This window comes from Sinohyriopsis cumingii, chromosome 8 (assembly GCF_028554795.1).
Source record: "Sinohyriopsis cumingii isolate HCF-2022 chromosome 8, ASM2855479v2, whole genome shotgun sequence".
Classification (NCBI taxonomy): domain Eukaryota; kingdom Metazoa; phylum Mollusca; class Bivalvia; order Unionida; family Unionidae; genus Sinohyriopsis; species Sinohyriopsis cumingii.
This window is the reverse complement of record NC_142968.1, coordinates 83,972,451-83,990,386: the sequence shown is the minus strand read 5'-3', so window position 1 is coordinate 83,990,386 and position 17,936 is coordinate 83,972,451. Positions and strand designations below refer to the sequence as shown.

At 34.3% G+C, this 17,936-nt stretch overlaps 1 protein-coding gene across 3 annotated transcripts in view; it reads left to right on the top strand.

The window, feature by feature from the left end:
* Positions 1-16,947, top strand: part of LOC149794020 (uncharacterized) — a 129,272-nt gene extending 112,325 nt beyond the window's left edge. For 2 of the 3 annotated variants that reach the window (XM_089967963.1, XM_089967965.1), the window contains 3 exons: positions 7,945-8,365; positions 10,296-10,364; positions 11,928-16,947. In XM_089967963.1, coding sequence (XP_089824089.1) covers positions 7,945-8,365; positions 10,296-10,364; positions 11,928-12,122 — 685 coding nt within the window. In that variant the 3' untranslated portion in view covers positions 12,123-16,947. Of the gene's footprint in view, positions 1-2,027; positions 2,442-7,944; positions 8,366-10,295; positions 10,365-11,927 lie in introns of those variants that run through there. The other variant, XM_089967964.1, reaches the window with a different exon arrangement.
* Positions 16,948-17,936: the final 989 nt, after the last annotated feature.

Genomic DNA, 17,936 nt, shown 5'->3' with positions numbered 1-17,936 from the left:
TTGGATTCTGAATTGCATCAAACTATTTAGTAGACAGTGTTTTTCAAAATTTTCATCCAGAGAAAGAGCTTGCGTTTGCACTGTGAGCACCACATGCTGTCAAAAATGGCCTTTGGATGTGAAAAATGCATGTATAAAATACTGGTTGGGGTGCATAAACTTCTTCTGCTGTCAACTGCCATTGACTTTTCTGGTCAAGTGAATACTATTCTTATGCTTTGTTTTAATATAGGTATCTAAAAATATGGACCTTTTTGACCTCACTTGTGTATTTGATTTTGTATGATTTTTTATACCAGGTCGCTGATTGCGGGATTAAATTTGTACATAAAAACTGGTCCCTGCCCCCTAGGAACGCACCATTATAGATCAACAGAAAGTAATTATGTTAAGAGCGACAGAAATACCCTATGTGTTGTGGCATACTAAATACCGTATTTAAAAGATTAAATGTCGCTGATTGATTTGACAAAATATCAGAGAATAACATCAATTCAGAACAAGGAACAGTACAGGTAAACTATGCAATAGTAGGCTTGAACACTGAACCAATTTTAATTTATTTTGTCGCCTCGCATATACTACTGCATATAAAAAGGGAAATCTCACCGGGATAGATTTTAAAAGTGGGCACCTACAGGGAAATTGTCTCAAAAACAAGACTCGCAGAATAACATTTCCATCATTTTTAATTTGTCCTCTTGGATAGATCACTCAAGCCATCTACGCGTAATTTACCTATTTTACCATAAAAGTATCCTAATTTGGCCAATTACTAACATCATAATCTGTGGGAATTGAATTAATTGTCTGTGCCCATTCGGAAGACTTCTTTAGTCAATACGACATTCGTTATGGCTGAGTTGCAAAGTTTATTTGACTAACTCTTCCACTTATTTGCACAGTATTGGACAAATCAAGTGTAAGGATCTTTAACGGTCAATAGATGTTATCTCAGGTATTCCTTCTCTTTAGTAACAGCGTCATAAATATAAACAATTCCATATCTGTACTTGTAATGCATTGGTTGTGCAATTGTGTCTGATGTAACAATATCGTACTGGAGAAAAATATAATATTTCAAGCTCGTAGTATTGGTTCCCGCCTATTATCATTTCAGATGTTTTTTTGCACGCGTTACGTTAAATCAGAACTCCTGCGGAAAAGCAAACGGATACGGTGAAAAATGATCTTTTCCTAACGTGAAGTCCAGTCGTTCTCCTTCTACCATTTGGTGTTGTTTTGTACCTTTTGTTAGTGGTTACCATAATGGTCAGAAAAGGAAAACGTAAACTAAATACAACATATGGACAACAACACTTGTATCTAAACAGGTAAACGTATGGCGGAACTTTTCATTGACGCTTATACATTCTAGATTGCAGCGTTTCTTAAGCAATTTGCATCAAATCAAAGAGCCCACTGAATGTAAAGTGGACTCTCGTTCAGTTTTATCTGGTAACCTTTTTGGATTTGTCACCGTATTTTTGGAGAATCGGGTACCGTGTGACATGTTCACTACCGATGTGCCTGTTCTTGCTTGAGAAGGGACTTTAGGTTGAGCGTTCTCTTTTGAAACATGGATTCGTTTAGTCCATACTCGCTATATTTTGAATTGGTCGAAAGTGGTTAGTTTTGAATGGCAAATTTATGACGGAGCAAATCTTAGGTGTTTAAGGTCAATAATTTGCTGTCGTCCTCTTTGTCTCAAGTATGTTGTTTATATGTTTAAGTTTGTCGTCGATAAGACTCACAAGATTCCTTGGGGTATCCATATGTTATAAGTGTATATTGCAGTTCAGAGGTAAACATAAACATTCAGGGCGCCGCCGTGTATTTTCCTAATTACATAAGGAGAACGTATTGCTTAACATGAGTTTAACCTTTAGTTTTCGCTTTTCCGTAGAATCTTTGTAGAACCGTCTTTATTAAGATTAGGACTGTTTTACGACCTAATTTTCGTTCACAGACTAATACACAGTCAATTCCATCCGATTTACCCTCCTACATGCATACGTATGCACGTATTTATCTATAAGCCTACCTATATACATGTATACATACATGTAGGCATTAATATTTACATGTAAATAAGCGACTGATAGGTTTTAAAGCCCATGGTTGATCAAATATGTTCTGTTCCTAACTGTCTTGATAGGCGAAGCACCCAGTAATATCTGAATGGGTTTAAATCCGGACATTATGTAAGTTTATTGCACGACTAAAATTCAAATGCTGTACACGTCCACATCGCATAGCAACGAACTATCGAGTGTTTACCTGTTACTAATTATTCCGAGGGACACTTTCCTTTTGAGAGGTGATAAATCCAGGCAGAGTACATACTCGAGTGATAAGCCAATATCTCTACACAACGATTATGTGCAGTTTACATTGTGCATTGCCTAATTGATGAGGAAAGGATTATAATACCTGTGAAGGTAATGTGTAGGCATTTTTATTTACTTCTGTACTTGTCCCAGCTAACCTTTGTTATACTTTAGATTAGGCATAAATGTACATTATTGTCCAAGTGCAATTATATATACTTATTTGTTTATATATTTATTTATTAGTATTCTTGTATAACCACTGCTTCAGAGTCAAATAACGTGCATTTCTATGATGCCCATTTAGATGATTTCCGGATATGTAGGTATGTAGGTGATAACACATATGTATTGAAGTTAGCGCTTATTAAAATTTCTTGTTTGCACATCGAGGACAAAGTTCACAAAATCGTTGTTTCTATTAACTGAACATAATTTCTTAACGCTCTAGCTCAACATAGTTCATTCTGTTTGCAATCGCAAGAGCTACCTCGTTAGGCGCTGAGCATTAAGTGGTTAGTGCAAGGACTAGTCGGCCTGGTGTCAGGATTACGCGACTGGGTGGGACACCATACTATATGTCTGCGGCATGATGTCCCAGTGCTAGACATCACTATAACTGCCAAAATGCAAACAGCGTAGCGATATGACTGAAATATTGGTAAATGTAATGTTGTCTCCTAGGTTATTATTGCTAATCTCGTAGGAGGACGTACAATTTAATTTTTTTAAATAGATGGATATATAGCTCCGACCCCTAGACAGCAGTTGCTGACGGTCTAGGTAAATAATATACAAAAACTAAAACGTGAGAAATAACAATTTCATAACAGATCTAAATATTCACACAGCACAAGTATATTTCCACAGTTTCTCTAATCGATCGACCTATTTAATCTGCCAATTACATCATCTGATATGCAAAGTGAGAGTGTATCCACCTTCTCCTGCTATCTTAGTCATCTGTATTATTTCCTTTTCCTTGACTGATTCTCCAGTACCCGTTCAGTCCCTCGACTACATCTTTCACACTTCCGCGATCGTAAAATGACGTGTAGAAAAAGGGTCTGCTTCGAACAGGTGCCCCGCCCATATTTCCCTAACTCAGCCCAGATTTGATACTGGGGTCTCTTTGAACTGTATGTTGCCTAGTTTCTCACGCGCATTTCAAATTATTTCTTTCTCTCGTGGCTAGGCCAATCCAAATCACACACACACACACACAAACACAATCACACTCACAATCGCAAGCAATGCAATGTTTTTTTACAAATCTACTCTAGTACTAGTATAGAGATAGATGAGGCCAGTAAGGAATCTTTCTACACTAATAATAAGAAAAACAAGAATATCATATATTTATCCAGAGTGACATAATTAACTAACATTGTCATTTTATTATGACCATACAAAAAACAGATACAAAACAAATTTGCGTGTAATTAGTAAAGACAATGCAATAATAACACCTACAACAGAAAAAAACAGAAACATAATAGATGTTAACACAAATTATACAGTGTTAACATAATATTATCACATAGATGCATGAGAGCTACCTTATACAAATTGTATGTGCTCAAAAACTCAGGATTGCCCATTGATATAGTTGAAATATTCGTGGTGTGTGCGTATCTACCCTGTGATACTTGACAGTTATGTCGTCAGACTTTGACAGATTTTCGGCCACAAACGTGTCAACATATAACAGTTTAGCATAATCATGAAGTTCTTTCGTAGAAACGTTTTTGATACCACATGTTTCATGGACTGTAAATGCCGACTGTTCGAGAATACCGAGGACAACCGTGATAGTCAGTCCGTTGTTGTCGAGAATATGATTACCGTCAGTGGTACGAAATTTTAACTCGTCAATTGTTCCAAAATGCATCTATCAGGGCTGGGTACTGATTCATCATGGCAATGACATATTCTGGACATCCTGTGGTAATAATTCTTAGCAGTGTAAATGGAGATCCATAAAAAATAATGTTTGTTCTGGAAAACCGATCTATCTTGATAAAAAGAGCCTTTTGCATGGTATAGTCATCTGGCCTATCTCCGGTACCAACACCGGTACTGAGCAACCTATCATCTTCTAGTACTAAACGAAATCGCAAGCAAAGGTTAATCTCGACATGACGATTCACCAGAACTAGCAATAGTATCAGACCCTTCTGCTATATGAGTCTAATCGAGATAGACTCCTTCTAATGACTGACCTGTCAACTAAAAATGAACTAGTCTAACTGTAGCATGTGAAAAGCACTAAACATCAGTCTGCTGATCATTATTTCGGTCATCCTGGGTTATGAGATGCGCATTATGAGTGCATGCCGTGAGCAAGGCGATGAGCTGCGATGATTTACTAGAACAACGAAGTTCAAAATATGTTTGGACTACCGGACATGACTGCGCTACCAATATCAAGTGATGGTCAGCGCATGGTAGGATAGGGCCGTACAAAAAAGTCAGGCCACGTATGCTAAGTGGATCCGACAAAAAAATGGATCACCTTGACTGGATTATTGTAGATCCCTACCACCAAGCAAACGCTGAGTACACCTGCCAGGATGTCGATCAAGCAATCCAGTAGTACAGCAGGGTCACTCGTAAAATATTCGAACCATTAGTGCGCGAACTCACCATCTCATACCTCTCTCTCTCTCTCTCTCTCTCTCTCTCTCTCTGGCTTTAGTATAAATGCAAAATGCTTGCCGATGAACTGTTCCTTGCATTGCCTTAGGTGGAACACGCTACACGGAGGATCAAAGTTCCCAGGTCTCTTTACTCACTCTGATTACAACAGCCCAAAAAGCCTAAATTTAAGGTGAATGATCAACCTGCTTTGTCACGATTTTCTTGGAGAAACCTACAGATATGTGAGTGACAACGGCAATGCTGCCGCGTGTGCTTGTGACTGCTTAGTTTGCTTGCTGAAATACTGCAAGACAGATACTAACAAGAGATTGAAGTTAGTAGTCTTAGAGGTCTGTGGATTCCTTTCAGCCTAAGGCCAGTGTGGCTCTAAAACGAATACATTTCTTCCAATAATCGACTATGTAAACCCTATTGTGTTTGTGATATGGCGCACTGGCAAACCAACTACTACGGACTCTCGGTCAACGGGATAATAGATATGAACCGTACGCATGATGTCTGCTGTTCCATAAGTTTATGTCTCCAGGCTTGAAAGGCGCCTGTCCGATATCCGAGATTTATGACCTTTACACACCTAGACTGTGTGGAGTTGGGCTTCCATACACTTGTTATTGCCAGAACAAAATAGAAGCAGTGGATCATATATACATGGGCGTTGCTATTTGAGTAGTTGTATGCGAAGTGGATGGCAAGAAAAAGCGTAACATTGTTACTAAGTTTCAAGACCCACTGCATGACGTTGTTGTAGCTCTTCCAGTTTCAGTTCTTGCTGTCGAAAGTCTAATGGGACCCAAAGTACCTTATCTGAGTTTTGTTCTGCCTGGGCTGCCAAAGTGACAATGACTCTATTCCAACAGATATTGATAACCGTCACATCACTAAGGGCCTATCTTTAACTTAATCATACGGGTGAACCTCCCGTACTCGGAAGGTGGAAGCATTCGGTGAACTCGTAAATTAATCCTAGTAATTCGCTGTCAAGGAGCCATGTGGATAAAAGCTGAGTAGACTAAAGAAAGAAATCCTCAGCAGAAAAAATTGACTCATTTTCGGTTCTTGGCTTGCATATAGAGTCAAATCATCCAAAACTGGGTATGCGGCGCATCATTATGTATTTCGTACCATAAAATTAAATCCAAGTTAGATCGATTCCTTATAACCACTTTGGTTACTTTGATCTGAAATATCTTCACCATGAAATCATTCAGAGAATATCACTGTTTATTTAAAGATAAAGTTTGTAATGTTGCTGATCCGTAGTCCGGAAGGCAATGTTTGAACCTACATTTTGGGTATCACTAAATTCTGCACCCACGTTGCCGTCGCGGATAAATCAATCAACGCAAAATATTTTTTATTAAATTTGAAACACCAGCTTTACTGCTACAATCTTATCATTTTTTCAACGCATTATCTCAAAATGTTGTATGGTTACATTTGATTCAATGTGCTTTTGTTTACATATTAAAAGATCATGTCGAGTTGTTGCTAACCTCCTAATTGTGTATATTTTGTCATGTGTATGTGTTTTATGACTTACAACCTTACTTTAGACTTAGAAAATGTCCGTGTGTTTCCATTCGAATCATCTATTTTCTTCACTGAATAATTTTAAACTTGGGTCAGTGGCCTTATAAAAAAAAAAAACAATAACGTCCACATTCATAATATTGTTTCTTTTATATTATCACTAGCTATTTTCTGGTTATTACTGTCATCCAAGATGAGTGTTGTCAGCTGCAGAAGTTATAAATTTAATGATGACTCTAGGATTATTTTAATTACATAAATTCGTCTCAGACACAGCAATCCTACATAGGATGCTGATTTGTCCGAACGTTAAAGAGATATGTCTACATTTTGCATGATATTCCATTCATAAAGATTGCGTTGAATAGTGATCTATTAATTGGAATGCAGTCTAAAACAAATATATCCCATTCTACATGCAGCGTTTGTCCTGTTTGATTAAACAGCAAAATGACTTTCATTTATAAAAAGGATAACATACAGACATAATACATTTATTTACAGGATATGAAATGAAACTGTCATAAAATTCCGTGCATTACCCATGGAATTGGAATATTGTGGATCTGTCAAAACGTTTGGGATCACTGCAATAGTAGGACAACCTCACTATTATTGTGATATCAACAGTTTCATAAATTTTTTTCAAATACATATGTGCTTCAGAATGTAACCATGTTATTAGCCTAAAAAACAAACGTGAGTTTTTCTGGATGTAATTCCGTTTATACTGTTAGATTAAAACACAAAATTGTGTGTTTTTTCTGGATATAATTCCAATAATAATGTTACCATAAAACAAAAAGTGTGTTTTTAAATGTAATTATGTTAATATTGTTAGCTTAAAACATGAAAGTATTATTAAGAACGTAATTCCGTTAATGCTGTTCGCTTAAAACACTAAATAGTGTTTTTTCTGGATTTACTTCCCTAATTGCTGTTAGCATAAAACATAAAATGTGTTTCTGAATGTATTTCCCTAATTGATGTCGGCATAAAACATAAAATGTGTTTCTGAATGTAATTCCATTAATGGTGTTAGCATAAAACATAAAATGTGTTTCTGAATGTCTGTGATAGGCAGATTTACCGACAAAACTATTTTTAAAATAAATAAAATTATAGGATGTGGCATTTGTTTAAATAGCAATGCGCTAACGCATCAAAATGCTACAAAAACATCATGACAAAGATTTATCCTAATATTACAGAATAAACGTGCTTGCCGTTGCATTTAAAATGTCTCTATTTCCTTCCATAAGAGTTTCTTTCTGAGTAAGCAGCATCGGTCAAATACATCTTGCAATATATTAGCAATTCAGTTTGTTTCTCTACTCGTTACTGATGTTATATAAACTAGTCTTCTCTTTAAATGTATAAATAACATAGAGTCAATTAATCAATACCTTACTCGCTATTTTAGGAATAGAGAACTAAAGGAAATGGCGAGCAGCAGGAAGTTAGCGCCATCTACTGAAAAAGTGAACTTCGCAAGAATCTTATCTTTGTTAATTGATGGAGGACAGCTTGCTCTTTGTCACCTGTTTGATCAACATTTCCCGCCATCAAGCTTAGCGAATGGCCTTCGTAAAGCAGAAATAAGAAAAACTCTCGTCGACCTGCGAGGTAAAGGAAAACTAAACGATATACAATGGAAGAGACTATATCCTCCGATGAAAGGACCTCCGGTATCGTCAGAGAATTTTGATATCAGTTTGCTTTTGTGCTTGCTTCGGAATATCTGCGGTCTAAAACCTCCAAAGTCAGGCTGGGACAATCCGCCATCACCCAGAGATACATCGCCAGTAGCAGACATAGTTCGCATCCGCCTTCTTCAAAACGAGGTAATAAATATAGCCTGAAAAGACTTTAAACCTTAGGCTCAAAATCTTCATTTGTGTTCTGTCCAACATTTTAGCAAGAAATTACGTTATCAAGCTAGGAGTTTCAGAGCCCATGACAGATGCACTTATATGCTTTTTCTACATGATCAAATGCATTGATGACTTAAATATGTGCGTACTACACTAGTTTAGTTTCGTCACATGATTCTAAGTTTGCTAATTATAAGAACTGTTTCATTAATACATATGATTAAAAATGTAATTTGTTTATTTTGTATTTTGTTACATGCAAAGTATATTATTTCTTAAACACTGATTGTTATGAATTACAGGCTTTGCCCATATAGGTGTGAATGTTTCGGACGAATTGCACAACGAGTGATTTTCAGATTTAAATTAAATTGTCTAATTTAACACAGGGTATGTAAGGACTCGTTGAATCTTAGTTATAATTACACGCTGCTTCATCCAGCATTGTAAGTGATTTCCTAACCATTTTGTTACCGTAACCAAATGTTAGGGGATGAAAATTCACTCTGAGTTTTCGGATTTCAAATGAAGCACTTAAAACACTGCTTCTTAAATCACTCAGTTGTTTCATATATTTTGAAAGCATACGAATGATACACCTGAGTTTTGGGTAACATGTCTCTTTATAAGAAAAATTACCTTTACATCCCATAGGACTTCCTACTTTAATAAACATTTCACTTTTGCCAGAAAGATAACCTCCTGCCATACAATTGGCTGCTGTAAGAATAACAAATCTAATCATCAGTATTTTCTTTCATTATTTAGTTTACACAATACTTACTTTTTCGTATCACACAAAAAAATAACTTTATCATGAAATATGTATATGTATAAAATCGATTTATTACAAAACCCGACGGCTCCGGTGCCCCAAGTGGTTAAAGCGTCTGCCTATGATGCGGGAGGTCGCGAGTTCGAACACCGGACGCGTTATGCCCAAAACTTTATTTAAAAAAAATGCTACTAACAGCTGCCTCGCTAGGCACTCGGCATTAAGAGGCTGGTGTTAGAACTGGTTGGCCTGTAGTCAGGATAATCTGACTGAGTGGGACATCATGATACATGTATACGGCATGATGCCCCTAGACATCACTTTAAACTGCCACACTGCAGACACCGTAGTGATATGACTGGAAAATTGTTAAAGCTACGTTCAAAATCAAAATCGCACACACACAAACTGCCATACTACAGACATAGTTAATGATATGACTGGAAAAATATTTAAGCTACGTTCAAAATCCAAATCGCACACACACAAACACACACACACCAAAATCTTATCCTTAAATCATGTATGCTTCCTTCGCAACAACATTGGTTACGTTATCAAATGAGAGGAAAATTGAACAATTAACTTAATTATTGGCCAAAAGCACTCAAACAACTACTCGTTAAAGCACTCTTATAAAATTTAGAATAATCTTATAGATAACAGCCATTATCATGTTCATACAAAGCACAGACAACAGACTCACAATGATTAGAATTTATTAATGAAACATGACAATGCATTAAATCGTTTCTCTGATAGATTTACCAAGACACCGCTGTTTTAACATTTTGCATTACAGTTTATATATTAGGAGATCAGGTATCAAGAAGCATGATATTGTTTCTGTTCTTATTCATAAGAGTCAAAGAAGCGAATTACCATGGAAGTGTTAAGAAAAACTTTGGATGTTTGGATTGGTAGCCGGTTCCGCGAGAGTCGGCTACGACTTGCAAACGTATGTTTGGACTTGCATGGTTCATTATTATACGTTGAAGGTAGCTGATATATTAATCATACACATTAAATCACATTTTTATTTCTAATAAATCCTGTTTCTATGTTATTGTCGGAACTAAATATTCTCCTTAGGTAACTTGTACAATTACTCTTCTTATTATTTAGTTGCAGCATCTACCTGCCGCATCAATGCCCGACCTAGATTTCCAGACGAAGTGGGATGAAATGTTACCGGTAATGCAAACATTCATTTCTGGCAATTATATTTGTTTACAGCGTGTTGATATATAATTGCATAGTCATTTAAATAATAATAATATACACTGACGGCTTCAAATGTTTGATTTTTTAAACAAATCACTATAGGGACTAACAACAGTTCATGCATTCACGTGGCCTATTTTCGCACAAGTGATATCATCTCGACAAACTGACTCTAAAATCTCGCGAAATCGCTATGAAAAAGATCAATTTTGGTACGTATCTTGATTAATTTAGAACTCCAATTAACTTAGCATTAACAGTTATTTTTCAAGGCACTGCACTAGCCATATATAAGTCCATAACAGGTGACACATTGATGGCCAATAATCAAAACTGACAAGGTAACCTGGATCATTAAAATTTTATCACGATGAACTTTACTTAACGAATTAATGGCCGTTTCCCAGATGATTTGTACTCGAACAATTTGTTATTTACAAAGCATCCGAATTATATATATGTTAACAAATTATGATGTATGAAGTTAAATTAATATAATACATTGGCTAATGCAATGATTTGTTCTTGAAGAATTTAATCTCATAAATGGCATAACTCTTTAAAAATATTGCTAGCTAAAATTTATAACGGTTTCAGTTTATAAACCTTTTAAACCTCATTTTCTTCATAAAAACATAAATCAAAATTGCTTTCAACTTTCTATTGTCAACTATTTTGTTTCTGCAAATATTACATCCATAAATAATTATCAGTTGTACCCACCAAACATTCAGATATGACAAAACTAAACGCTCCTAATAACTAGGACTGTAATTGCATTGTCATCCATTAACATAACAAGAACGACCATTGACTACGTACGTTTTCATCGCAAATAACATTACTTTATCATATGCACAGTCTATTCTCAAAAGTATTTTGGGATCATATATGTTAATTAAGCGCCTACGAAAATGGTATTAAATACATAATCACTAAACAATATATACATAGAGAAGTTCAAAAAATGTTTTAAACCTTTTGCATTAATCACGTCATTATTTACATACAAAGTTATGTATATCCATATTGTGTGCTTAATAGGTATCCATGTCGGTACGTTATACTTTAGCCTAATGGTGATTTGGAAACAACATGTTTCGAAAGCTAACTTTTGTCCATGTTTGAAAGTTATAAATAAGTTCGTTTCTGATATTTAAGTTCATGGTATAACCTTATTTATATAAACGTAGAATGTTCTGGCAACGGAGTTTTGCCTCACCTCCTTGTTATCATGTTGCGCCTTAGGTTATTATAAACGGATCTGCTTTCCAACGTTATAAAATCATATTTTAATATCAGGCTGCGATATTTACTCTTGTGTTCAGTTATCATTTGAGAGGAATCGTTTATTTAAATCATTCATTGGAATTACAAAGTGCTCATTGACATTTTGGACTGAAACATTACTTTGAGATTATTGTGAATTCACTCAAACATATTATGGTTTACGATAAGAGAGAATGCAGCTCTTATCATGCAAATAAAACAACAAATGATCAAGCAAACGTAGATGACATTTTGACATTTCAGATACTGACTCGTCTGGGCAGTGGAATTCCTCATTTCACTGATTCTATAAATAAACTCAAATATGACCCCTGGGATCCAGACAAAAGAAACGAGAACCAAGTTACTGTTCTGGAAAAGGTTGATCCGGACAAGGGTTTAAGAGACAGAATTGATGATACAGACCTACATACATCCACAATCGAGAATAAAAAGTGAACTCATTCTTTAAGAAAATGAAATCCTGGTTCAACATGAGAAAACGATGACATCTGTAGACCGGATTAAAATGTAAATTAAAAGACGAATGCGTTAAATACACGTAATGGGGAACTTGAAGAGGAAACAAACATCAATAAAAATAAATAAATTAAAAATAAATAAATCTTCAGGAAAGAAAGCAACTCCAACAAGATAAAAAATAACGTCACGCACAGCAATTCAAACATCTCAAATAAATTTTGTAATAAATTTAGAAACAGTTTAAAATTAATACAGTTTAAATTTGCTAATGTGTGTCATAGTAATTACACAAATGCATCCCAATGCTTACTTTCTTGTATAGCTTTTGTAAATATATAATTCCATCCACTTTTTCATTTATCGACCAAAGTGACCAATTTCATTTTACAAAAGTAAATTTGATACATTTCCATGCTATGATTCGAATACAATGGTTAATATGTTGACTCTTTCCACCTTATCTGAGATATTGATCCTTAGCTAAGATATTTATTTGATGTGTTTGCTCTAGAAGAAATATTAAGGAATCGTCAGCCAACTGTATAACCATTGTGCTACATTTAGCATTCTTTGAATTATTGTACGCCAATATTAGCTGTTCTCCATCTTACATTGCAAATTGTATAATAATCTGATGAGCCGGCATGACATACACGACAATTTATATCCATCGTTTGAGTACTTTATAAGCTGATTTTATAATATGGCAAGGTACTTTAATCCCTTCAAAATGTCCTGTATAACCTGAGAATACTTTGTTTTCTGAATTTAAAGGTAAATCCTCAGATTTTGTGACAATGAATATAATAATTAAACTGGTCTCCGAAGACATTATTTGAATGAAACTTTGTTTCTTTGTGCATCAAAATAATTTCATCTTTATACATTTCTTCAAGCAACATTGTACCACAAAGTTAATCTGAGCAGTCTGTGGTTGATTCGGTTGTTTTTGATAGAAGATTAAGCGATATAGTTTATTGACAAACGAAGATAAACAATATATGTAAGTTTATCGTTACTGTGATTTGAATGAGATAACAGTAGTTGAACATGACTATGTAGCTGTCCACAATTCTAAATAATGTAATTATAAATTGTAGAATTCTTGAAGATAATAGGATGCGCAGCTACACATTTATATAAAGCTGGGGTAAACGATGCAGCTTAAATTATTTCTAGTCAATTGTTTTTAAGCATGTAAATATCTTTGTGGTTCATGAAATAAATATATAAAAATGTGATGAGATCACATGATACAGTACAAGAGTTAGAACATGGTAATTTGTTTAAGTCTTCGTTCTGCATATGACGATATCACGGAATAAATAAATTTACCGATTATTTCACATTATTTGTGTAATCCTATATTTCAGAAACGTGGTAATACTGTTAAACTACGATCAGACAAACGTTATTTACTATGTAATAGTGTTTATTGTGAAATTGAACACGAATGTTTATTAAATTTTACTGACCGAAAGATAGATGACATATACATGTAACATATAGACAACAATCAAACCATTTTTCTATTGGAAAAAAGTTTAAAGCATTTCCAATCGATTTGCTTGCGCCAATGTAGAATAAATTAAAAAGCAAAGAAGATAAGAAATGAGAGATAAAATAAAATAGGAATGAAATATTGTTTATATATATATATATAAACAATATTTCATTCCTACTTTATTTTACCAGGTCGACGGTTAAACGGCAACCATCAACTTGCCTACATGCACCAGACTGCACTTAGTGACGAAATTTTATGATTTCTAGATTTATGTCTAAGCACATGTCCATTTTTCTTTGCAATGCATAAAAATTATCAAGGAATATTAATTATCCGTTCCTAATGTTGATAGAATATAAATAGTCATGATAATTTAGTTTTTATGAACGCATACTTATGATATCGCAATTTGTTTCTCACTCCGCAGTTGGTTTGCAAAAAGCATTTGACACTTTAAGTGATAGATGGAAAGTAACCCTAATAACTCAAAAACAACAGTAATGACATTTGGGATCAATGAAAGTGTGCATTGACGTTTTAATTTGCTTCATAGGAAGGAGATAGAGATTGTAACCAAATTATTAAGTATTGTTTCTGCATCTGGTGACTCATTTTTAGATTCTGAACAAATGCTCCCTGGTGAGGCTCAGAAATCGGTTTATAAGTTAAGTAAACACCTTTAGAAATCCAATAAGACCTTGAAGAGATTTCGATGCGACTTCGTTAAGCCAGTTATGGTATTTATTTGACAAACATTTATTTAAATGACGGGGCAGAAGCATAGGGATTTTCAAAAGCTAACTATTATCAAAGTGTGCAAATCACAGCTCTTTGAGAAATTACTTGCCTTAACTCATTCTGCCCCAATCCGGCCTGTAGGCGTGGTGAGGCTGTACCCTACTTCCGAGCTCTGCAGCATCAAGGTCATTTATGATACACCAAAGTAGGTGGTATTACAAAAAAGCAGACAGAGGTACCCTGGTTAGAATTATGTTATTTAGTCTTTGGTTTTATGACGATTGTCTTTTCCAACGTGTTGACGATATTATTTATTGTCAGCATTGTAAAACAAAGGTTGTCTGATACCTTTATTCAAAATTGGAATGCTATATTCATCAAAATATATTGACTGCTAATTTTGTTAATGTGTACTTCCGTTCATATTTAGAATATATTAGGATCGGAAATTATAGAACTGCGGTAACTAAATTAAGAAACCATCGCATAGATTGGAAATAGAAACATGATGTTATAGACCGTATAAAACTCCTAGTAATGATAAAAGATACAACATTTGCATAATTTCAAAAGACGAATATAATTTTCTCATGAATATTAATTGTATCTGGAATTTATTAAGAAGAATGTACCGTTGCACTATTGAAGAAAGCAAGGCATGATCAAATGTGCCACTTTCATATTCAGTTATAATCCAGGTCTTAGAAAGTTAATTGTCTTGATTTGTACAGCTTTTACAATGAAGAAATATTAATTTACTTCAGTTATCCACATAGACTGCTCCATTATATTAAATAATGACTGACCTATATTGACAATTTTAATACGTTGAATGCAATGCTTTCTAACAATATCCTAGAATTATAATTCATCACGTTTTCTGCCTCTGTTATACTACTGTGAAGATGCTTGTCGACAGATGAATTATATACTTGCCTATTTTAAAGAATCAATAATAATTTTGTTACTGATTAATACGCATTACTAAATTATAACTAACTGCTATCAATGTAGCTACATTAATATTGTATGTATACTCAAGAGCCAATTGGCTTTTTGCAATAATAAAATGTCTACTCAATGATTATTTACCTTTGTCTGGATATTACTTATATTCCTCTCTTTTCCTTTAATATTATTCTGTCTCTCTTTGAACTTACGATTGTTATATGCACTAAAAACATGTTTCTTTGCTGATTTATTGTTAATGTCCAAAATGATATTAATGCATTTGAACAAATATAAGATATCATAATTATAACTGAATAAGTCACGAAACAAACAGTGAATGATTATATAGGTCAATAGTACTCAGAAAAGTGTGCAGCTTAAAATGATCGAATATGGGCTGGAGATTCTGCAAACAAATAGTTCTGTAAATAAAAATAGGTATTGATATGGATGAAGTAAAACTACCGATACGTATCTACAATCCTTCTCAGAGTTCATATTTGAATTTCCTTTTCCGGATATGCTAAGTCTAAATGTTCCTAAATGTAAAATCCGCTACTTTTGTATGCCAGCAGTATTTGTCATATATGTCCCGGCTTTCTTTCCACTCCTTTGATCTGATTTGTTTGCGAATATGACAGTTACTCGTATATTAACTCTTTCCACTCCTTTAATCTGGTTCTTACGTGAGTGTGACTGGGATCGTTCCACTACTTTAATGTGATTTGTACATGAGTGTGAATTTTACTCGCATTTTGCATTTTTCCATTGCATTAATCTGATTTGTACGTAATTGTTAATTTTATTCACATTTCTGAAACTTTATACGCCATTGTGTTACTATCAACAATTAAATTAGCTGATTCGTTCTTTAATATTCAGAGGTAATTAAAGCATCTATCTCGGATAGAAAGATTCAAAACAAATATTTATTTCACAAAAAGATTCAAAGTTGTCATAATATGGATTCCGTTCTGAAACATAAGCACAGTAGTACATATCTGCCAGCGTTGTGTACATTAAGTAACTTAAAGGACCTTATTTGAGTCCCGCAAACTCTCGGATAATTCAAAGTCTGCATAAAAACAGGTGCGATGAATTCTTGTCCAGTGACTAAAACTTTTTACAATTTCCATAGCTTATATTAGTAAATGTCTTGTTGCTGCCACTTTACACTTTCCCCACAGATGCTTTGAATTCTATAATATATCACGTTAGTGTGTTTGTGATGATAATTGAACACCTTTTATCTGACTCTATGCTTCTTCGATTATTAGTTATTTATAGCTGAAACTGTACATGATGTTTTCTTCAAAACTAAACCAATTTCACAAGTCATTATTTTACATGCTTTATGTTGCTTTTCTTTCCAATATTAATTTTAGACCAATATAATAAATTGTAGTAGTTCATAAATATAGTAAATGAGTAGTTGTACCGCCTAACTCCTGCACGATCGTCAAGTTTGGCCTGTATAATAATTTAGAAAAGCTCCGGTATTGCAGACTTAAATTAGTTTCTGATCACATCCATTGATGTGGCTAATTAGAAAACGAGACCTACTTTAGCATTTTTGTCAAATAAAGCAAACAAGCAGTGTCCATATGATTGTTTTCGTTCTTGATTTGATATATTCTATAGTTTTGGAAAGAAATGGTGTGAGATTACGTATAAGAATCATGCAAATAATCTGACCATTGCACTCACAGCAATGACTTTACTCACAGAAAAATTGCGGATGGGAAACCCAGCCAACCTTCCTACACGCGCTGGTTTATCACAGTTGACCTAATTCAAGTTCTGTGTGCCACACAAATAATTGTGTCGGTTTGTTTACATAGTGATAGCTATACATAACAAAAAGGGTGGTGTACAAAAAGGAACAAAATTATCGATACATCTTATCCATTATTAGACAGAGGTGAAACGGTTTCTGCGATTCAAGGTTTTTAAACATGATTAACCATTTTCAAATAGCTGTTAACAGCTATAGATTTGCGAATCACCATTTACCAATAAGTAAAAGTGGCTCGCCACTTTTAAATAACGCTGAGCCAGCCAATTGAAAACAAATCAAAACTCCTGAGAATCAGACAACTCGTTACATGCATCTATCTGATTCTAGATTCTGTAAATTTTGTCAATGAATAAGAAACAACATATATGATATTTTTCAATCTAATCAAATGCATATAATTGTGGTTAAGCAATATATAAAATAAATAAAAGATGATATATACAATATGATTTAATTATTTGCAGACATAGAGTATTGTTAAAAGAAAAACAAAGAACTAATTGTATTCAATATTTTAGCCCGAGCAGTTACTCTGTCTCTGTAGTATTCAGTGCTCATATTATGTTCTGGCTATCCTCACAAATAAATGTTGAACCCTGCTGCGTCATCACAAACAACAATAATCCCATATAATCAGTGAATTCATGTTAACAATTGTTACCATATTCGTACGAATTGGCTGTCTGACGATTATGTAATAACAAATAACAGCACTGCTTCTTTAGTGTTTACATGTGCATGTCTGAAGCCGAGATTCAGGTAGATTGCATAAGGTCGTTGCCTATGTTATGAACGG